The sequence below is a fragment of the Glycine soja genome, chromosome 13 (assembly GCF_004193775.1).
Source record: "Glycine soja cultivar W05 chromosome 13, ASM419377v2, whole genome shotgun sequence".
Taxonomy (NCBI): domain Eukaryota; kingdom Viridiplantae; phylum Streptophyta; class Magnoliopsida; order Fabales; family Fabaceae; genus Glycine; species Glycine soja.
This window is the reverse complement of record NC_041014.1, coordinates 23,058,835-23,082,879: the sequence shown is the minus strand read 5'-3', so window position 1 is coordinate 23,082,879 and position 24,045 is coordinate 23,058,835. Positions and strand designations below refer to the sequence as shown.

Here is a 24,045-nt window from a genome sequence, read left to right as displayed (position 1 = left end):
TTGAGTTGTTGAACAAATAATTGTTGGGACGCTATTCAATTATATATATAAGCCTTAGCATAATTAAAGAATAAGAAATGGGTATCGAGGCAATAAAGGTTAAACCGTAATTGTCTAGAGGTGCTGCTCAGGTATATATGCATACAAAATGTCTATAGGTTTCAAAGTAATATACTACTAGGTATAGAAAAAGAAAGAAAACATTGGTCATGGAAAAAATATATATATATACCAATTTGAGCTTTCAACTTAATTTTTGTGCCAACACGAATATTTTAGCAAAGAGGTCAACCTTCATATTACATTCCAAGTTCAAATTTTGCATGATATATATAATCTTGCATATATTATCTACAGTTGATGAGAGAGATAAATAAAAGCTTCCATAATCAGCCATCATAATGGAACAGAGTTTTGACTGTGATTAATGATTTTTTTATGCAACTCATATATTTGGTTGTGATCTTGTATCATATATTGAAGAAATATTCACACTCCTTTAAAGAAATAGAGTAGGGTTGTACTTCATTCATATATTTTAACTTGACTTTATGTTTAGGTGACGTGGTATTTGAGTTTTTTCCAACAGCGATGAAAGCAACTCTCTTACGCAGGCAAATTGCATTCATGGGCATGTTTTAAAATCAGGTTTTGGTGACCATGGCTTGTTGGTGCTTTCTAATTACCAAGTTCATGTGTACTCCAAACGCAATGACTATGAAGCTGCTCGTAGTGTGTTTGATGGAATGCCCCAAAGAAACGTGTTTTTGTGGACTGTCATGATTGTCGCGTCCAACGAACACAGTTACTACCGTGATGGGGTGGAGCTGTTTTGCATGATGTTGGACCAAGGCATGTTGCCAGATGGGTTTGCCTTCTCTGCTGTTTTGCAGTTATGTGTGGGGTTGGATTCGGTTGAGTTGGGTGAGATGGTGCATGCCCATGTTGTTGTCACGAGATTTTTTATGCATACAATTGTTGGTACCTCTCTTCTCAACATGTATGCAAAGTTGGGAGAGAATGAGAATTCAGTTAAGGTGTTCAACTCCATGCCAGTGCGTAACATTGTCTCTTGGAATGCAATGATTTCCGGGTTTACCTCTAACACCTACAAGCATTTGATCGAAGCGTGAGTTTGAAGAAATAAAATCTGGAATTTTGGGAAGAAATGGTATTTGTGAGATTTTTTTTAATTGATTTGAGATCTGTTTCTTTTTTTAAGAAAAAATTGAGATTTGTTTTTGAAAGATGAAAAGTATTTGGCAAATGATTCGAAAGAGGATTCTCAATGTTTGATTTATGTATTTCTTTTATATTAATTGATTTTGGGGTTTTTAACCAGCAAAAAATATAAATTTGATTTTAAAATAAATATTGATGATTTTTAGATCATCACAAATTGAGATATCAGATATTTATAGGACATGTCATCACTTAGTTGATGATAGAGATCTAAAATAAAAATTTTAAATATTAGAGAGTAGATAAAAAAAAATCATCAAGGATCAAAAATAAAATTCAAATACATATTAAAGATCAATTAATATTCATATTTAAGCCAAACTTGCAATTTCTTACTTAGGTATAGATTCCTTAACTTGCGCCTCTCACTTTAAGTGTCTGGCTAGGAGAGTACCTTGGCCATTTTTAACTTTCAAATTCAACATTACACTACTCTTATTGGTCATATTGAATTGCATGAAAAAAGAAGTATACCATATTGCTGCTTTACTGATACGACACTTATAAGTTATAACCAATAAAGTGGCAAATATCAGAGGAAAAATTCTTGGATAATCTAGAATAATACTATACTTGATATTCAATCTAAATTTTGTTATATAATATATTTAAGACAAATACTAACAACTATCCTTAAACACTTCTCAAGGAATCAAAATATTAAGTTAAACGCAACATTTTTTTAAGCTTTCAATACATTATACTTCTAATATATAGTAATTAGTGTTTATAGAACACTGCTAATATTTTAAATTTAATTCTGGGATGATTATAAACCCTACGTGTAATGTTCATACTTCATATCAAAGAGTGCTTGTTCCATGATGCATTTAAACCGTACATAGGCTATATATCTTTGGTAATGGGAATCTAATTCTGTTTTGTTCATTTGCTTTATCTCGTGATTTAAAGAGGAGCTAGCCTAGTTAACTTGCAATAGCAAGCTATTGCCAGCTGGTTTTCATCAATCTTATAGTTTTCCTTCATTCTCCTATTGCTTTATAGTGTTACTTTGCATCATTCTGAGAACGCGGGAAGCATTTCTACCTCAAGTTTGCAAAAAGGTTCGTTTCTGGCTTTTACTTAGAAAATAACAATGACATGAACAAATGAACAAGGAAGACCTTTGCTTTTCTTTGATATATGTTTTGATGTTGAATGTGCTTTGATGACTCATGTTGGTTTTGCAAATATACCTTGTACCTTCATTCTTTCTGTCCTATTATGGTTTCCCTGCTAACATTTTTTGTGTCACACCCTTCAATTTTCACTCGTTTCTATTGCTGAGTTTGGTTAAGTCAACTAATTTCCAATATACGTGGCTTTTGCAGTTTTTGACATCTAAAGAATTATAAGTTTATAACGCACTTCAGTGACTTTTGATGGAAAAACTTAAAGGGAGTTACTGACTCAAGCCAGTGATCCTTCTTCAGTAGCTGTTTTTACTTTTTAATGTTTAGAAGTTGTAAACCAAGAGAGGTTTTACTTGGGGAAATGGTGGCTGAGGCTTGCTTGGATGGAGATACGATTTCAAATGAGACGACAGGATCAACGAGTGATCATCCACCAGTTCAAGGTCCTGAAAATACCCAAGAAATGGATGGCAGGCAGCAGGATTCCAAGAAGAACAAAGTGAAGGGTGAAAGCAATAAAACAGTACCCTTTTATAAACTTTTCTCATTTGCAGACTCTTGGGATTGTCTTCTGATGGTTGTTGGGGCAATAAGTGCTGTTGGTAATGGAATCTCTATGCCTTTAATGACTATACTTATTGGAGATGCGATTGATGCTTTCGGAGGAAATGTTGACAATAAACAAGCAGTTGTTCATCAAGTTTCTAAGGTAATGCCTACCTCCCTTTCATTAATAATCAATGTTGGGATAATATCTACAAGAAGGAAAATGTGAAAATAGAGAGCTGGAATGATTCGGAAACATAAACACTTTCATGGGTGGGTAAAAATGAGATGTACAGTGCTCCACTTTAAATTGTGTCACATTTTTTCTTGCAACTGAATAATTGTAAAGTAATTTTTATTTAAAATTTGTCTTATCTAGTTCCAACTATTTATTAGTGTGTTGTCTCTTTGACAAGTGTACCAATTCGCTCTAACTAGTAATTTTCAGAAGTCCGAGTATTGTTTGCACAGGAATTTTATTGCACTTTTATTGAATACTCTTTAATTTGTAAGTAAGAAATAAATAGTACAAAGCAAGAATAAAAGCAAGAGTAATTTGTAAAATCAAACAATCAAGAAATTAATTAAGATGAGGATGTTAAGACCGGACAAACCTAATTGGCCTACGATGCATGAATTTATGATGTTTCATTACCAATGCAATTGAATCTATTCTACCCACATATGTCAGTTTATTTGCCCCTGATGTTTCAGGATGACAAGCCTATTTCAATCACCTATCTCCCAAATATCTTTGTGAAGACTCAATAATTAAAATGCATTAAGATTGAATTCTAAATGTTTGCTAAATGCATGGGCATTGGGCCATCATTCTATGCCTAGCAATGTTGACCCTATGATTCTTTTCTTTATTTGTTCTATTAGGTGTTACCCTTTCCCAAGGGTATAACCCCTAAAACGGATGCATGCGTTCCTTCTTTAATCCTTATTAGAAATTATCCTCTCTCGAGCAAATAAAACCCAAAAGAAATTTAAGATGTAAATGCAAGATAAAAAGAAAAGAAATTAGAACATAAAACCTGGAAGGAATCCTCTTTGCATTGATAACTCTTGAAGTATATCATACATTGTTGACTTTTTAGGTCTGTCAGGTCCTCGCTTAGCGCGAGTAACGGATTTTGCGTCTTCATGCTTAACACCCTCGCTTAGCGCCTGTGCTATCTGGCCCGCTTAGCGTGTGACGCGCGCTGAGCGCTTATTTTCAATTTTCTTCTTTTCTTCAATTTTTTTCTTGTTTTTTGCTTGTTACACCATCAGCCTTCAATTCTGCAGCCAAAATTTAAACTTTATCAATTCTTTAACTTTTAATTACAAATAACTGTTAAATAATGATTTTTAAGTCAATATTTACCTGATTTTCTATTATTAATTTACAATTATTTAGCAGTTATCACAGTGTCAGTGGTTTTATTGTACAATAAGCCTGTGTGGTATCTGATTTCACAAGAATTAAGTGTGAGATGAACAACTTGGATTCGAAATTCTATTTATTTCCATGTCATAAGCCATTATGCTTTGTTTCATGCTCAGGCATCTCTGAAGTTTGCATCCATAGGCGCAGGTGCCTTTTTTGCAGCATTCTTGCGTAAGCACGCCAAATTCTCGTCTGATTATGTGTAATGTATAGAAATATAATTTTGCTTTATACCACAATAACAAGAGTTATAAATACGTGCAATCTTCCAGAGGTGTCTTGTTGGGTGATCACTGGGGAGAGACAAACTGCCAGAATAAGAGGCTTATACCTCAAAGCAATCTTGAGGCAAGATATCAGCTTCTTTGACAAGGAAACTGTGGAGAGGTTGTTGGAAGGATGTCAGGTGACACAGTTCTTATTCAAGAAGCCATGGGAGAGAAGGTATTAATGGACCACACTTCAAGTCCTAAACCGTTAGCATCTCATCAACAGTAAATATTTTGACATTGTCATCCAATCATAAATTGTTATGTATGGTATCTTTGTTGATTTTTACAATAACTACTTAAAAGTTGTGTACCATGATTTCGGATTGGTTGACAATATAATTTTTTTTAATAGTGCATATAAATTAAACTCTTTCATCAAAATATGATAAAACAAACTTTGAAGTTAACTTTTTTTTTCTTCTTGTGGTTGATATCTCAGGTAGGAAAATTCATACAGTATGTGGCATGTTTTTTTGGAGGTATAGCCATAGCATTCATCAAGGGTTGGCTTCTAAGCCTTGTTCGTCTATCTTCTCTCCCGCTTCTTGTCCTCTCTGGTTCCGTAATGAGCTTTGCTTTTACAAAGATGGCATCCCGAGGACAAACAGCTTATTCTGAAGCAGCTACTGTAGTGGAGCGAACAATTGGTTCAATTCGAACCGTATGCCAACCTTCAGAATGTACTTTCCATTGTTTTTCTTATTCATGTTGTAAGAGAGTAGTAGATAAAAGATACACATTGCTCCAACGCAGGTTGCATCATTTACGGGTGAGAAGCAAGCTAGAGCTCAATACGACGAATACTTAACTAAAGCTTACAGAGTAGGAGTGCAAGAGGGTGTGGCTGGTGGGTTTGGCTTTGGTTTAGTTCGTCTATTTATTTACTGTACCTATGGTTTGGCAGTATGGTTCGGAGGGAAGATGGTACTAGAGAAAGGTTATACAGGAGGACAAGTTATTAGTGTATTTTTTGCAGTTTTGACTGGTTCCATGTAAGTTAGCTTCTGCTTTACCATATACATTGTGGATGGATGAATAAACCCATATCTTACAACCTCTCTCCCAAGCTTGGCAGAAAAATTTGATAAACTTTTCTGGGCTAATTTTATTTTGTAGGTCACTGGGGCAGGCATCTCCAAGCTTAACTGCATTTGCTGCAGGACAAGCCGCTGCCTTTAAAACGTTTGAAACAATAAAGAGACGACCAGATATTGATGCTTATGAGCCTTATGGTCAACAGCCATATGATATTCCCGGCGATATAGAACTTAGAGAGGTTTGCTTTAGTTATCCTTCAAGACCTGATGAACTGATATTCAATGGATTTTCAATTTCGATACCAAGTGGCACTACAGCAGCTTTGGTAGGGCAAAGTGGGAGTGGGAAATCAACAGTTATTAGTTTTATTGAGAGATTTTATGATCAACAAGCTGGTGAAGTTCTCATTGACGGAATCAATCTCAGAGAATTTCAATTGAAATGGATCAGACAAAAAATCAGCCTTGTCAGCCAGGAACCAGTTCTCTTTGCTTGCAGCATTAAAGAGAATATAGCCTATGGTAAGGATGGGGCAACACATGAAGAAATCAGAGCTGCAGCTGACCTTGCTAATGCTGCTAAGTTCATAGATATATTTCCCAATGTGAGCTTGCCATTCATCTTTCATATTTTGGAATTTGCTGTGTCTGTGTGTGTGTATTAAGTAAGAGGCCTTTTTATGTCAGTAGTTTTGTAAAATTATGAGTTTAGGGACTTGACACGATGGTTGGCGAGCATGGAACTCAGCTCTCTGGAGGTCAAAAACAAAGAATATCTATAGCAAGAGCAATTCTGAAGGACCCAAGAATTCTGCTCCTTGATGAAGCTACAAGTGCTCTTGATGCAGAATCAGAGAGAGTGGTGCAAGAGATACTAGACAGAATTATGATAAACCGAACAACTGTCATTGTAGCCCACTGCCTAAGCACAATAAGGAATGCTGATGTCATTGCAGTTATTCATCAAGGAACAGTAATAGAAAAAGTTATACGTACTGTGTTGCCACGAAAAATGAATCTCAGTATAACAATCTGCTTTCATGTCATTCTCTCCTCAAACACACATATTCATTTTTCCTTGACATGTACATTGCTGCATTCTTATTTCTCTCAATTGATTAGGCACACATGCTGAGCTCACTAAAGATCCTGATGCAGCTTTTAGCCAGCTCATTAGATTGCAAGAAATTAAAAGGGAATCAGAACAGCATGTTGGAAATGACAGGCTGGCCAGAAAACTTTGTAGATTCTGAACGACAATTGAGCCAACGGCTTTCTTTCCCTGAATCTTTAAGTCGGGGATCATCTGGAAGAAGAAACGGCTGCCAACACTCGTTCGAAATATCAAATGCCATGCCTACCTCACCAGATCTCTTTGAAACATCAGAAGGAGGGCCTGAAATTCTTCCTTCAGTAGCATCACATAAACCTCAAGAAGTCTCACTTCTCTGCGTTACTTATCTTAACAAGCCTGAAATCCCAGTGTTACTCTTGGGGACTGTAGCAGCAGCAGCAACTGGGCAATACTACCCACCGTGGGGCTTCTTCTCTCCCACATGATAAATACTTTCTTTGAGCCTGCAGATGAACTCCGTAAAGACTCAAAGTTTTGGGCATAAATATTTGTTGTCCTTAGTGTGGCTGCCTTCATATTTCTTCCATTAAGGTCCTACCTTTTTTCTGTAGCTGGTTCTAAGTTGATAAAAAGGATCCGGCTTATGTGTTTTGAGAAAATAATTCACATGGAAATAGGCTGGTTTGATAAAGCTGAGAATTCAAGTGGAGCACTTGGAGCAAGGCTCTCAACTGATGCGGCTTCTATTCGAACCTTGGTTGGGGATGCTCTTGGTTTGCTGGTTCAAGATTTTGCTACTGCAATTACAGCCTTGGTAATTGCCTTTGACGCAAACTGGAAGCTTTCTCTCATTATTCTTGTTTTGGTACCTCTACTATTACTAAATGGACATTTGCAAATAAAGTCCATGCAAGGATTCAGCACCAATGTAAAGGTTTGTACCTTACTGATATCAAACTATAAACTGCTTGCATGAAACCTTATGAAAATATCTAAAATTTAGACATGGTGCCATAGTGACGAGAAACTTTGGATGTAAATGTTGCCTGAGCGGAAGCAATCAGACTAACCATTGTGCATAGCCATTTGATTGCATGCGTATTTTGCATTGGGATAGATCCGAAGGTAAATCCAATGGAAGGGATAAGTTTTTGTATGCTAAGTAGAATGTTTGTGTTATGCTGCATTACTCTTCCTGCATATACTCAAACAAGATAAACTAATTCATGAGGACAAATAAACTGTGTTTCAATTGTGGTCTCAACTCTCCATACATCTTTGTCTATATTTAATTAGTACATCTTTGTTTCTGTAGTTAACTAATGCTAATATCATTTGAGCAATGTGATTATGCTCTATATGTTCCACAGAAACTATATGAGGAAGCAAGTCAAGTAGCGAGTGATGCAGTGGGGAATATCAGAACAGTTGCCACTTTCTGTGCTGAAGAGAAGGTGATGGAGTTATACCAGAAAAAATGTTTAGGACCAATTCAGACAGGTATAAGGCAAGGTTTAGTCAGCGGAACAGGTTTTGGCTTATCACTCTTCTTTCTGTTCTCTGTTTATGCATGCAGTTTTTATGCTGGGGCCAGACTTGTGGAGAGTGGCAAAACATCAATCTCTGATGTTTTCCGTTTAAGTTATTGTCTGATGTTTGTCTCGATCCCACATATGAAGGTTTTTACTTATCTGAATTGTTGATCACAAAGAGTAAGCTAATATCTCAGATAAATTAAAAAAGTTTTATTGTTTTTCTTTAAAATAAAGCAAAATAGCTAATTTGAGAGCTTAGCTCATCACACTATTCTTGCATTGAACAATTCATTTCTTAATTTTCAGGTATTTTTTGCTCTCTCTATGGCAGCTATAGCAATGTCACAATCTGGCTTCATGACCCCTGCTGCAAGTAAAGCAAAAAGTTCTGCTGCTTCTGTATTTGCCATTCTTGATCAGAAATCAAGAATAGACCCCAGTGATGAGTCTGGAATGACATTGCAAGAAGTGAATGGAGAGATTGGGTTCCACCATGTCACTTTCAAGTATCCAACAAGGCCTAATGTTCTTGTATTCAAAGATCTTTCCTTGAACATTCATGCAGGAGAGGTAACTAACAAAATAATCCATTGGTTTGATCCATAAATCTCATCATAGGAACAAGTGATTCTTTCAGACAACCTTTTCTTAAGGGAGAATCAAAGAGTTTGATTACACTGATGGAAATCAGACAGTTGCTCTAGTAGGTGAAAGCGGAAGTGGAAAGTCAACAGTGATCTCATTGCTACAAAGATTTTATGGCCCAGATTCGGGTCAGATTACACTTGATGGAACAGAAATCCAAAAGCTACAACTTAAATGGTTTAGGCGGCAGATGGGCCTGGTAAGCCAGGAGCCTGTGTTGTTTAACGACACCATCCGAGCCAATATTGGGTATGGAAAATGTGGTGATGCAACAGAAGCTGAAATTATAGCTGCTGCAGAACTGGCAAATGCCCACAAGTTCATTAGCAGTTTGCAGCAGGTAAACCTACAAACTATTCAACAAAAAACTATATTGTAAAATTTTGAATAACTAGCTATCTAAACACCATAAGTATAATTATGCAGGGTTATGATACATTGGTAGGGGAGAGAGGGATTCAACTATCTGGAGGACAGAAGCAGCGGGTGGCAATTGCAAGAGCCATAGTGAAGAGTCCAAAAATATTACTGCTAGATGAAGCCACAAGTGCACTTGATGCTGAGTCTGAAAGAGTGGTTCAGGATGCGCTTGATCGAGTGAGGGTGGATAGAACCACCATTGTGGTAGCTCACAGGTTATCCACCATAAAGGATGCAGATTCAATTGCAGTGGTTGAAAATGGAGTCATTGCAGAGAAAGGAAAGCATGAAACTTTGCTTAACAAAGGTGGTACATATGCTTCCTTAGTAGCACTGCACATTAGTGCTGCTTCATAATAGACCCTTTTAGTACGTTTCACCAAATATCTGATGGTTTCTTAATCTTTTCTTTAAGGAATTATTTCTGTGTAATAAAACTTTCTAAACACTTGATTACCCATTCTTAATGGATTTCACGGTTACATATCTTTTAATCATATTGGTGTACAGATAACAGCCACAAGCATCTAAACCAAATGATATATGGTAGGTATCCCGTATGCTGAAATCTATAACTTCTGCAATTTAAAATTAAAATGGTCTTTTAACTTTTCATAGGTTAATTTGTGATTTTCCAATTATGCCACTGATATTAGAGGGGTGTTCAGAACTAAACCGAACCCAAGTGAAAATAAAAAAAAAAAAAACTGATCCAAAAAAACGCAAACCGCTGAAAATCGAAATTTTTTTATATAAAATAGATGGTCAAATTGTTTATATAAAATAGTTCTTATGAATTTTTTTGGTTAGACATATTTATTGAGAGTGCAAATAGGCTTGTCTCATATGTACCTCTTCAGAATTTATGTTGGTGGACTCCCCCCTGCGTGCTTTAATTAGAACAGATAATTGTCTTAGAAATAGAATTGGCCTTCCAATTATAGGTTCAAGTGATTTCTGCTTACCAATGGATTTGGTCCATATCTCCCCATGTTTTGTAACCTCTTCTTGTTCAATTAATGTTATTTCCTTTGGTGTGCTGCAGAGTTCTAGTAGCAGGTGGTGTGCCAACCTCGTTGGGATTCTGTACTATGACTGCTATAAACTACATACATAGCTTAGCATTACATTATGATGTACATAAATTTTCAAATAAAAAATATTATTGACCATATCATAACTTTAATTCAAATATTTTTTTTCTGTTTTATTTTATTCTCTTAAAAAAATAACTTTTTTTTTACCTTATTTCTCACTTATTCTTAAAAAAAATTGTTCTCATCTCTTTTTTTCTATTTCCTCTTTTTCCTTCATCACATTCAAACAAAGGGTAAAAAAATATAAGACGGGGAAATTTACGTGAGTGAGAAAGAGAATTTTACACGTAAGTACTTAAATCCATTGCTTCTTTTCAGTTTTAAAAAAGATAAGACATGGAAATTTACATAAGTGCGATGAGAGAGAGTTTTATACGTAAGTGCTTAAATCCATTGCTTCTTTTCATTTTACTCAAAAGAAAGAGGTTTAATCTAATGCCTTCTCTTTTTTGGTCAAAAGTTTACTACTGCCATGAATTGACTTAAAAAATTCACAGTCAACATCAATCGGGCTGAGGATGGAAGACGTTCCCTGACACTATTGTTCAAAGCCATATCTTCGAAATTAAAAGCAGCACATGGACGGGACCGGAAAGCCACGTTATTGATTATTCAATCATTAGAGGTTTGAGATCTCTTGTCGATTCCAAAGAACAAAAATTAAATTGTATATTTATATATAACCAGAATTGACTCCTATAGACAATGAAAGGATCTGAATGTGCATAATGAATTGTAACATTTCATTTTTCATAAATAAATTAAAAAGATTTTTTTAATTAAAAAATATAATTTTAGAAAAATGTTGATATTTTTATAATAAAATAAATAAGAAGAAATAATATTATTAATTAAAATAATAGTTTGAAGAAAAAAAAGAAAAAATATTTTATTTATTCATTTGATAGGAAATAAAATAGAGTATTTGTTTATAAAATAATAAACAAAAAAATAGAGTAAATAATAGGTTAAGTACCTTAGCTATAAATAGAAGCATACTCTCTCTTTTCTCGTATACTATCAAACCTGTCTCAGAAAAATGACGATCTCGAATTCATTCACTGTTGGATTGTCCTGAAATTTAAACATCAGTTTCGTCGAAACTCATTTACAAAAATTCTCGCCGTTCAAAATTACAAAAACACGTCGGAACGGAGAGAAATACTCTTTGCATCATAGCTTTTTCTTTTCTCGTAGAAATCCAAATCTGTCTCAGTAAAACTATGATTCCCAATTTGTTAACTGTTGGATTGTCGTGAACTTTTGATATGTGGTTCGCGATTTTACGCACATCTTCACCGTTGGGATTTGCAAAATAATGTCTGTGAAGGGATAAATACTCATCACATGTAGATAGTGGAATTGAGGCTTCAATCCCTTCTCCTTTTCTCTAACACTTGGAAACCCTATCAAAGCAATCAAAGGACAAACTTGAGAAATCTCATAAAACCACTAGAGATACCGCTATTGTTGTCACAATACACACCACTAAAGATGTCACTATCACTATCACAATAGACACATGAGCCCACTTAGAGATAATGGATGAGTTTATTGCAATTGAAGTTAGAATGAACATGTGTAAGGATCCTTAAAAGATTAAATTGGATTTATTTTGAGATATTTATTGAATTTTTTCCTTTATGATTATAAATACAATATTGATGTCCTAATGTAAATTGGTTGATAAAATTGAGTTCTCTTGGTGTTTTCATTTTTCATACCTATGATTTTGATTAATTGATTTTGATATAATTGTGCGAAATTATTTGAGGAGTTTTACTTCCCATGTCGTGATAAACCTTTTGTATAAATTGTTATATTGAGATTATGAAATTGTGATTCAAATTGTGAGTATGTGATAAATTGAACCTATGATGAAAGGGGAAATACATTTGTATTAAGATGCGTATATTGAGTTGAGTTATGAACTGTACAATCACATAATTGTAAGACCCTTTAAGGGCGACAAGTATTATGATGAGATTCACTGTGGGAACCTAACGAGTTTAATCATAAGCGCGACGAGTTAAAATGATTTTGAAAACAATTGATTAGTTGTATGTATTGCATAGTTCATAGGTAAAGTGTATATGATTCATGAAGTGTGATAACATGCTACTTTGGGATTATGCCATTGTGACTGAGACCGAATATATTTGATAATTTGAGTATGTATTGACTTGTAATATATATGTGCATTGAGATGTTGTGTGCATTGGATTGTGTGTTATGAATTATACAATCACACGACTATAAGACCCTTTAAGGGCGACGAGTTAATGATAAGACCCTTTAAGGACGACGAGTTAATGCACGACGAGTATTGTGATGGGAACCACTGTGGGGACCCAACGAGTTTAATTACAAGCGCGACGAGATAAAACTATTTTGAGAATAATTGAGGAGTCATGTGTTTTGTACAGTTCATAGATAGAGTTTGTGTACTAAAATATTTTATGGGTTGAACCTGAATCAGGAGGGAGAGGCCCTAACGGACTCTTCGGAGTGTAGGCTTTGGGGGTAAATACACTTGGTTTGAATGCTCCTTTAAATTTGTGTCGATCCCACATGATTGGAGCATTCTCGCAAAACAGCATGACTCTGATTAGTCTTCCTATCATTTTACCTAGTAAGAGTGACATGACTTACTAGTGTATGGTTTGTCTTATCATGTACTCCAGGCGCCTGACGAGATTTTTCACTGACATGGTGTCACATTGCATATAAGATTGAATTTTAGTGTATATGTTACATAACGCTTGTGTATTGATCGATATTAATTGACTTAGTGATATTGTGTTTTGATCCTTGATTAGTATGTGAATATTGTGAAAATGAATGAGAGGTGTTATGTTGTGATGTGATGTTGAGCGACAAAGTGGTGAAATGACGTGAGCTTTATTTAAGTAAGTTTTATTTTGTTTATATGATATGTATACCTATATGTTGTCTTGTTTTTTTTCCATTGGTTAGGAATGTGATAACTTCATGTGTTGTTTGTGTTTGAATTCTGTGATGATCACGAACTTTGTGTTCGTGGAAGCAGATGACTAGGTGAATTGTTTTAAGGAATCTTGTGCTGAAGAACGTCGAGACATAATGCTCTGATAGAATGTGACATTGGAACATGAGTTTTGTTTAATTACATGATGCTTTGAGCAAAAAAAAATGTTTCTGACAAGTTTATTTGATAATAATAAAGTGAATGTGAACTTTTTATCTTTTTGAAATGATTTTATTTAAACATGTTTTAAGAATTTTTAATTAATTATGATTTCTTATTTCTTTTATTATTAGGACATATATGTGTGGGATAGAAGGCGTCACAGGTATGGGCAATTGGGCATGCCTTTTCATTATTTCATGGCATCCTGATCCACTGCCACAAACTTCTCTCAAATTTCACAACCAATAATCATTTGGGTATATGCTTTTTCTTATGAATATATTTTTACCAAGACCTCACAAAATGATAGTGACTTATGTCCTTTAATTAAGTAGTTCAGAATTTCAATTTTAATTGACCTTTAAGTATAAAATAAATCATGTTGAAAAGAAAATATTTTATGTTAAATTATTGTAAAATCCATTAACAGGAACTCACTCATGATTAGAGAGGTTAACTGGTAGCCACCTATATATGGTTGGCTAAAAATGTAGCATTGATGGAGCAGCCAAGGGATGTCCTGGTTTAGCTGGTTGCGGGTGTCAGCTCTCTCTCCTTTGGCTGTTTGCAGCGCATTTTGGAAATTTAAAACAGTCTCTATGCTGAATCGATGGGTGCTATTACAGCAGTGGATCTTGCTCATGATGAAAAAGGTTGAAATAACCTTTGGAAAAAATTATTTCTTGAATTAGTAATAGTGTCATTAAATATAATTGCAATTTAAATAGTTTAATTTATAGATGTCTTTAGAATAAATATGAATTTATGATATTATTAATTAAAATTAATTTATTTAACTATTCTCATTTATCTTAATAAATTAGTTATTTACTTTCAGGCCATAAAGGAGTATATTTGTTATTAGTTACGCCTTTCATTCTTTTATCGAAATAATTATTATAAAACTTAACGATTCTATGATTAGATGAAAAAATTAAAGTTAGTACATTCCAATCAAATTTAGAGTGACTCAATTAATGAAATGGAATATTAATATTAATAATAATAATAATTTCCCAATTTTTAGCAGAATAATCGTATACTGTTTCACGTTTTCAAGTTTCCCTTCCTTCAACTAGTATCTTACACTTGAATCATGGTTAAGCGTAATTGAGTGCAATATTTGATAATAAGATTCTGAAAGTTTTCAAATGTATCCGTATTGGCTATGGATCTTGGTGTTCAGGATATTTCTAAAAGAGAATACTATATATCAATTTTTTTAATATATGAGAAAATTCTCAACTAAATCTAAAAGTAAGAAATTGTAATCAGATCAAGTATCAACATTTTAACAACAGTGTTGACCTATGGTAGGCGGTATGATAATTTTGTTCCTTCCAATTTCACGCCAAAAGAGAAGGGATCTAAATTAAGATTATGGAGAAATAAAGAAAAGATAGACAGAGACACAAAGAGCTACAAAGGTTGCAGATGAGCTGTGATACTTATTAGCAATATTAATAAAAAAAAAACTTTAATATTATATTAAAAATTAACCTCACATTTATTTAGGATAAATATTTTTTAAAATAGATATTAATTTTGGGATGGAAGGTGTATTAAGTGTGTGTTTAGCTTATTGTTGAAAGATCTCAAACAGTTTTGAATTAAAAGTTATAAATTTGTATTTCTCACAAAATATGTATTAAAATGTGTACTTATTCAATTTAATGATAAATCAAACATATCCTTTGTTTTACTAAAGTTTTTTTGCAAAGACTAAGAAAACAAATAAATTGATTTAAAAATTAATAATTTTATAAAATTAATCTTTTCATCACTAATTCATTTATAGATTTTGTTATCGATATTATTTTAAAACTTTTTTTTCTTATAAGATAATTGTTATGAGATGGATTGAGTATTAATAGTCTTAGACTATCTCCTGTCCAAGGCCCCAACCAAATTTTATGTGTGACATGTAAAAAATTTTAATTTTACAAAAAAAAAAAATAATAACATTTTCAATTACGTATTAAGTAAAGATTAGTCGAAACCAAATAGACCTTCAGAACCACCTATTAATTTCTCTTTGTCTAACTGGAGTACTTTAACATGACTTTCAATGCATGTGCATGCATTTTAAGTTTTTAAGACAATTTTAATGGTTCAAATAACTCTTGTTCCACCAACAAGGTACAACAGAGATGGTAGAAAGCTAGTTCCTTAAGCATGCTCGTAGAGATTCAATTTTCTAGCAGTACGCCTGAGGGTAGGTTATGGGAATACCTTGTTTTTTTATATAAAAATATAGCTCTTGTTCCATGGTAGTTTCGAAGTTGAAATGATAAATAAATTTTTTACTTTGGTAATGGGCATCTAATTCTGTCTTTTTCTTTTGCCTTATCTCGATATAAAAATAATCCATGTAAGCTCGCAATACTAGGCTACTTCCAAACTTATTTCCATCAACCATATGGTTTCCCTTCATTTTCCTGTTACTTTTTAGTGCTAGTTTGCCATCATTCTGAGAGGGCAAGAAGCACTTCTACCTCAAGTTTGCAAAAATGTTCATCACTGGCTTTTACTTCTTTTAGAAAATGACAAGAACATACATGGCCAAGGGAGACCTTTGCTTTTCATTAATACATGTTTTGGTTTTGAATGAGCTTTGATCACTCATGCATGGTTTCCAAGATGGTTGCATCTTAGTTTCCTCTGCCCTATTCTGGTTCATGCTAAATTTCATTGTTCACTTTCAACTGAGATAACAGGAGATATCCAGCAGTTGTAGGTCCTCAAAATACCCAAGAAATGGCAAGGCAGAAAGATTCCAAGAAGAACAAGGTGAACGACGAAAGCAACAAAACAGTACCCTTTTACAAACTTTTTGCATTTGCAGACTCTTGGGATTATCTACTGATCTTCGTTGGGACAATAAGTGCTGCTGGGAATGGAATAACTAAGGCTTCAACAAATATAATTATGGGAGAAGCAATTGATGCTTTTAGAGGAAATGGTAACACTAAACAAGTAGTTCATGAAGTTTCCAAGGTAATGACTAACATCCCTTCACTCTGAATCAACGTTGCAGAAAATCTATTCGGATGTATAAAAAAGCTGTCCGGGTGGGGAAGAGATGAAAATAGTCTGAGATTGAATGCTTTTAAATTATTATTTTTCTCCTTTTTTGTTGCTTAGCAGCTGGTAAAAAACAAATATGGAATTGTTTTACTATCAGGCTGTTAGACCAAACGTAAAACGTTTGAATGGGTGGGTGCGGATGAGTTGTATAGTAATCCATCTCCAATTGTTTAATATTTTGTTGAACCAGACAATTGTAAGTAATTTTTATTCTTAACTTCTGCATTATCATTTTCCAACTGCCTATTTTCTGCTCAACAATGTTAAGAAAGTAGCTTGATTGCATAAGAATCAATTCAAATTTGAAAGTAACAGTTTGGATTTCAAATTCCCCTCATTTCAATGTCATAACCCATAATGGCTTCTTTCATGCTCAGGTGTCCCTGAAGTTTGCACTAATAGGTGCAGCTTCCTTTCTGGCCGCATTTCTACGTAAGCATGTCAAATTCTCTGCTCATCATGCATACTATATAACTAGAAGAAAAATTTATTCTTATCTAAAAATAAAAAGAGTTATTCATAAATGGACCATTTCAGAGGTTGCTTGTTGGGTGTCCACCGGGGAGAGACAAGCAGCAAGAATAAGAGGCTTATACCTCAGAGCAATTTTAAGGCAAGATATCAGCTTCTTTGACAAGGAAACCAATACTGGTGAGGTTGTTGGAAGGATGTCAGGTGACACACTTCTTATTCAAGAAGCCCTGGGAGAGAAGGTATTAATGAAAAGCTACAAGTACCAAATCATCACTATTTCCTCTACAATACAATAAAAATAAAAATTAACTTTTTCTTTATCCTTTGTGTGATAATACCAGGTAGGAAAATTCATACAGTGTGTGGCATGTTTTTTAGGAGGTTTAGTCATAGCATTCATCAAGGGTTGGCTTCTAACCCTTGTCCTTCTATCTTGTATTCCACCTCTTGTCATCTCTGGTTCCATGATGAGCTTTGCTTTTGCAAAGTTGGCATCCCGTGGACAAGCAGCTTATTCTGAAGCAGCAACTGTAGTAGAGCGCACAATTGGTTCAATTCGAACTGTATGCCAATCTTCATAATGGAACTTGTCAATCTTGTTCTTTTAGGTGTTTCTAGAGAGTAGAATATAAAAGATACACATTCCTCCAATGCAGGTTGCATCATTTACAGGCGAGAATCAAGCTATAGCTCAATACAATCAATCCTTAACCAAAGCTTACAAGACTGCAGTGCAAGATGGAGTGGCTGCTGGTTTAGGCCTGGGGTCAATCCGTTTTTTTATTAATAGCAGTTTTGCATTGGCTGTGTGGTTTGGAGGGAAGATGGTACTAGATAAAGGCTATACACCAGGTCAAGTCATGAGTATATTTCTGGCACTATTTTATGCCTCCATGTAAGTTAGTTTCTGCTTTAACAACTGCTTTTGGAATTCATCAATCATATCTTACAACCTTTCTCCCAAGCTTGGTTGGAAAATTTGATACTCATTTCCATGTTAATTTTATTTTCCAGGTCTTTGGGGCAGGTTTCAGCAAATTTAACAGCATTTTCTGCAGGACAAGCTGCTGCTTTTAAAATATTTGAAACAATAAATAGGCATCCAGATATTGATGCTTACGACACAGCTGGTCGACAGGAAGATGATATTTCTGGGGATATAGAACTTAAGGAGGTTTTCTTTAGTTATCCTTCAAGACCAGAGGAATTTATATTCAATGGATTTTCTATTTCAATATCAAGTGGCACTACTGCAGCTTTGGTTGGGAAAAGTGGGAGTGGGAAATCAACGGCTATTAGTTTGATCGAGAGATTTTATGATCCACAAGCCGGTGAAGTTCTTATTGATCGTATCAACCTCAGAGAATTTCAATTGAAATGGATCAGACAGAAAATAGGCCTTGTCAGCCAGGAACCAATACTCTTCAGTTGCAGCATCAAAGAAAATATTGCCTATGGTAAGGATGGGGCAACAAATGAAGAAATCAGAGCTGCCACTGAACTTGCTAATGCAGCTAAATTCATTGATAGATTTCCACATGTGAGTTCGCACTTTCATATTTTGAAATTTGCATTGTTCTGCCTTTGCAACAATATTAATTTCAATTTTCACAATACGAAGACTACTTTATATTGCTATTACCTCATTAGTTTAGTAAAATTATGGTTTTAGGGACTTGACACAATTGTTGGCGAGCATGCTACCCAGCTCTCTGGGGGTCAAAAGCAAAGAATTGCCATAGCAAGGGCAATTTTGAAAGATCCAAGAATTCTACTCCTTGATGAAGCTACAAGTGCCCTTGATGCTGAGTCCGAGAGAGTGGTGCAAGAGACACTAGACAAAATTATGATAAACCGAACAACGGTCATTGTAGCTCACCGCCTAAACACAATAAGGAATGCCGATACCATTGCCGTTATTCATCAAGGAAGAGTAGTAGAAAATGGTACATATTTTATGTTACCACATAAATGGAACCAATTATGACTATTTACTTTGAAGTTTTTCTCTCTTACACGTTCACACATGCCACCCTTTTTCCTTCACATGTGCATTATTGCATTCTAATCTCTTTCAACTGATTAGGAAAACATGCTGAGCTCATTAAAGATCCTGATGGAGCTTATAGCCGGCTCATTAAATTGCAAGAAATTAACAGGCAGTCAGATGGTGCAAATGACTCAGACCAGCTAGAAAACTTAGTAGATTCTGAACAACAATCAAGCCAACAGTTTCCTTTCCCTCAATCTTTAAACTTGGGATCATCTGGAAGAGGAATCAGCAGTCATCACTCATTCAGAATATCGAATGCTATGCCTACTACACTTGATCTCTTGAAAACATCAGAAGGAAGGCCTGAAGTTCTTCCTCCAGCAGTATCACATTCAACTCCAGAAGTCTCAATATTCCTTCACCTTGCTTATCTTAACAAGCCTGAAATCCCAATGTTAGTCCTAGGGACTCTTGCAGCCACAGTAACTGGGGCAATACTACCCCTTATGGGGTTTCTTATCTCCAACATGATAAATACTTTCTTTGAGCCTGGGGATGAACTCCGTAAAGACTCAAAGTTTTGGGCTTTAATATTTATTGCCCTTGGAGTGGCTGGCTTCATATTTCAACCATTAAGGTCCTACTTATTTGCTGTAGCTGGTTCTAAGTTGATAAAAAGGATCCGGCTAATTTGTTTTGAGAAAATTATTAACATGGAAGTAGGCTGGTTTGACAAAGCTGAGCATTCAAGTGGAGTACTTGGAGCAAGGCTATCAGTTGATGTGGCTTCTATTCGAACTTTTGTTGGGGATGCACTTGGTTTGATTGTTCAAGATATTGTTACAGTAATTATAGCCTTGGCAATTGCCTTCGAGGCAAACTGGCAGCTTTCTCTCATCATTCTTGTTTTGCTACCTCTATTATTAGTAAATGGACAAGTGCAAATGGGGTCCATGCAAGGATTCGTCACTGATGCAAAGGTTTGCAAGTAACTCACATCAAACTATCAACTACTAGTTTGAAAACATCTGAAAATATTTAAATTTCAGACATTGTGGGAAAAAGGGTGGCAGGAAACTTTTGATCTAAATATAACCTAAATGAACTAATCAGATCAATTTCTATCACCTAATCTTATATTGAAAGGGTAAACGAATAACCAGTAGAGACACAATAAAAGACAATCATTCAAGAAAAGCCACTAGATTGCATGTGGTTTATTTTAGTTTTACCATGATTAGATCCAAAGGTAAATCCAATGGAAGTGGTGGGAATGATATGGTACGTAAAGGATTTTGCCTCTATATTTAATTAGTACTGATATCCATATGACCAATATTTACTGTGCTCTATATGTTGTACAGAAACTCTATGAGGAAGCAAGTCAAGTAGCAAATGAGGCGGTAGGTAATATCAGAACAGTAGTCGCTTTCTGTGCAGAAGAGAAGGTGATGGAGTTATACCAGAAGAAATGTTTAGGACCCATCCAGACAGGTATAAAGCAAGGTTTAGTCAGCGGAACAAGTTTTGGGTTATCACTCTTCTTGGTGTTCTCTGTTAATGCATGCTGTTTTTATGCTGGAGCCCGACTTGTTGAGAATGGCAAAACATCAATCTCAGATGTTTTTCGTGTAAGTTAATCCTATCCTTGTCACCATTTCAGATATACAGCTTTTGTACTTATCTCAATTGTTGTTAACAAAGCATAAGCTAATATCTCAAATAAATTAAAAAATTGTTTTATTTTTCTTTTCTTTTTTAAATAAAACAGCATAGATAATTTAAGAGCTATGCTCATCACATTTTTCTACCATTGAACAATTCATTTTCTAATTTCAGGTATTTTTCACTCTCACAATGGCAGCTGTAGCAATGTCACAATCTGGTTTCATGGCCCCAGGTGCGAGCAAAGCAAAAAGTTCTGTTGCTTCTATATTTTCTATTCTTGATCAGAAATCAAATATAGACCCCAGTTATGAGTCCGGAATGACGTTGCAAGAAGTGAAGGGAGAGATTGAGTTCAACCATGTCACTTTCAAGTATCCGACCAGGCCTAATGTAATTGTATTCAGAGATTTTTCCTTGACCGTTCATGCAGGAGAGGTAACTTACCAAACAATACATTGGTTTGTTTGATGCATAATTCTCATAGAAATACATAATTCTTTCAAACAAACCATCTAGTTCTTTTTTAATGGAGAATCTGAGAGTTGGATTATCCTGATGGAAATCAGACGGTTGCTCTAGCAGGCGAAAGTGGAAGTGGAAAGTCAACAGTAATCTCATTGCTGCAAAGATTTTATGAGCCAGATTCAGGTCAGATTACACTGGATGGAACCAAAATCCAAAATCTACAACTTAAATGGTTTAGGCAGCAGATGGGCCTGGTAAGCCAGGAGCCTGTATTGTTTAATGACACCATCCGAGCCAATATTGCATATGGAAAATGTGGCGATGCAACAGAAGCTGAAATCATAGCTGCAGCAGAACTGGCAAATGCCCACAAATTCATTAGCAGTTTGCAGCAGGTAACCTACACACTATTCAACAAAAAATTATATTGTAAAATTTTGAATAACTATCTTTCTAAACACCATAAGTATAAGTATGCAGGGTTATGATGCATTAGTGGGGGAGAGAGGGATTCAACTATCTGGAGGGCAGAAGCAGCGGGTGGCAATTGCAAGAGCCATAGTGAAGAGTCCAAAAATATTACTACTAGATGAAGCCACGAGTGCACTTGATGCTGAGTCTGAAAGAGTGGTTCAGGATGCACTTGATCGAGTGAGGGTGGATAGAACCACAATTGTGGTGGCTCACAGGTTGTCCACCATAAAGGATGCAGATTCAATTGCAGTGGTTGAAAATGGAGTCATTGCAGAGCACGGAAAGCATGACACTTTGCTTAACAAGGGTGGTATCTATGCTTCATTAGTAGGCTTGCACACAAATCTTGCTTCTTCTTAGACCTATTATAGCTAGTTGCACCTATTTTCTGATGGTTTCTCATGGCATATTTGGAAACTCGTTGAGAATGGAGGAATCAAATTTGGAATGTGGAAACTATGCATGTTAACTTTTGAAAATCACATTCGAAACGTGAAACCAAACATGCTACCGGTCTCTATTTAAGGTACTTTTTCTATTTTCTATGTAATGTAATTTTCTAAAGACTCGATTACCCATTTTCAATGGGTCTCAGGTTAAAACCTATTATAATTGGAGATTATGAGCTTAGCATGTAATATTGGTATGGTAATATGCTAAAGGACAGAGATATTGAGCCAACACTTGCCTCATCCAATTGCATGTCTCTGTTTATCCAAGCGAACTAGTTTGTAAAATATACAAAAACAGGTATATTTATTGATTAATCAAATAAATAATTGCATTTTAGATTAAGTGAAGAACATTCTCACGTTACAAACAAACTCGTCACTTTGTTTTAATACTTTTTGCTTTTGTGTTGGGCCTAGAGCCCGCCCATCTGGTTGGATAGGGAGTTGCTATTCACATTCTCATTTTTGGTCTTCCACCTCCTACCTCTTTCTAGTTTCTTTTTTTTAAAAAAAAAATTACGAAAAATCTTTTCTAGAAACCAATTTTCGAGACGTATATTTCATGGTCTGATTCAAGGTACAGACTAATTGTGAATTTAATTATTTGTGATGCGGCTAAGATTGTATTAAATATTTAAAGATAGAGTCCTATAGTATAAGGTATATATAGTCTATACCAAAAAAATATTCATGGAAACTTTTATAAGCTAATTATTCAATAAGCTCTCCTTAATAATTGTCAAAAAAAAAAAAAAATCTCCTCGTGAAAAATATCATTCATTCTTTCGTTTCTTCAAACACCAAGAAAGAGAGATCTTTTCATTGTTACATCACACTCCAACCCCACCAGTACAATCCTGAGTCAAACTTCACAAATAACTCTCTTTGGATTTGTGTTAAGGATCCCACCTAGATCGTGCTTGTTGTTATTAGGAAACCAATTGTATTTTGTAGCACTACAGTGGGTTAGTGGTGTTAGCACCTGATGACTTCTCATGATTCACGCCTCAAACATGCTTATCAGTATCCCTTCCTTAAAGTTGCACACTTTAACAACAACAAAAATAGTGGAATGAGATAAATAGCTATTAGTGGACCATTGTTTTTTTTTTTTTCAAATAAAGATGCTAATTGCATATTTTCATTTTATATCCATTATTTACACTTTTTAATTAGATTTGGTTGTGTTTTGTCTCAAAGATTTGGTTATTTTTCTCTGCTGATAGATTTTTCATGTGTTAATAACTCTTTTTGAGACATAACACAACCAAATCTTTTTGAGACAAAAAAAATTATATAGACATTTATGAAAGAAGAAAATGAAGTGATAGTAAATACAATTTCAGCCATAAGTTAAAGTATATTTTCATAATATTATTTTTGTATTTCTTTCTATTACATGAATTATATAATTTTATACTTTTCTTTTCTTCTACACTTTGTTTTTATTGTAAAAGAAACTATGTAAATACAATTTCTCAACAATTTGATAGAAATTGACATGGGTCCCTACCCTATGTTAAGCATCAAATCAACGACAAGTCCACTAGTGCATCACGGGCAATTAAATGTTGAAGAATCAAGACACCTGATCAGGTCAACTGCTTAGCTTCAAATCTATAATTTAATTGCGAAAATGCCAGGCCCAACACGAGTGTGCAACCTCCTAATCAGTAATCATACTCTAATTTCTTATCATTATTAAATAATATAAATTATAATAAATAATTAAATTATAAAAAATGCAATTCACTAAAAATATATTTTAGTATTTTACTTTTTATTTTTATGGTGCATGTGATTTTTTAATTTTTATATTATTTGAA

The 24,045-nt window shown here is 34.6% G+C and overlaps 2 protein-coding genes and 1 pseudogene across 3 annotated transcripts; all 3 read left to right on the top strand.

The window, feature by feature from the left end:
- Positions 1–77: 77 nt before the first annotated feature.
- On the top strand, positions 78–1,133 carry LOC114381718 (pentatricopeptide repeat-containing protein At3g16610-like). The gene is made up of 2 exons (XM_028340946.1): positions 78–106; positions 590–1,133. Exons 1-2 carry the CDS (start codon positions 78–80, stop codon positions 1,131–1,133), a joined length of 573 nt encoding a protein of 190 aa, XP_028196747.1.
- Positions 240–9,837, top strand: LOC114381022 (annotated as a pseudogene).
- A 6,176-nt stretch (positions 9,838–16,013) lies between these two features.
- Positions 16,014–22,448, top strand: LOC114381242 (ABC transporter B family member 4-like). 2 transcript variants are annotated; one of them, XM_028340457.1, is made up of 12 exons: positions 16,014–16,603; positions 17,071–17,125; positions 17,231–17,406; positions 17,509–17,730; positions 17,824–18,062; positions 18,182–18,707; positions 18,840–19,113; positions 19,254–20,140; positions 20,525–20,791; positions 21,000–21,263; positions 21,395–21,688; positions 21,774–22,448. In XM_028340457.1, the coding sequence occupies exons 1-12, from the start codon at positions 16,364–16,366 to the stop codon at positions 22,125–22,127; spliced, it is 3,798 nt and encodes a 1,265-aa protein (XP_028196258.1). In that variant the 5' UTR covers positions 16,014–16,363; the 3' UTR covers positions 22,128–22,448. The 2 variants fall into 2 exon arrangements, with proteins under 2 accessions (XP_028196258.1, XP_028196259.1); XM_028340458.1 differs by lacking the exon at positions 21,774–22,448 and having other exon boundaries at positions 21,411–21,591.
- The last annotated feature ends 1,597 nt before the right edge of the window (positions 22,449–24,045 follow it).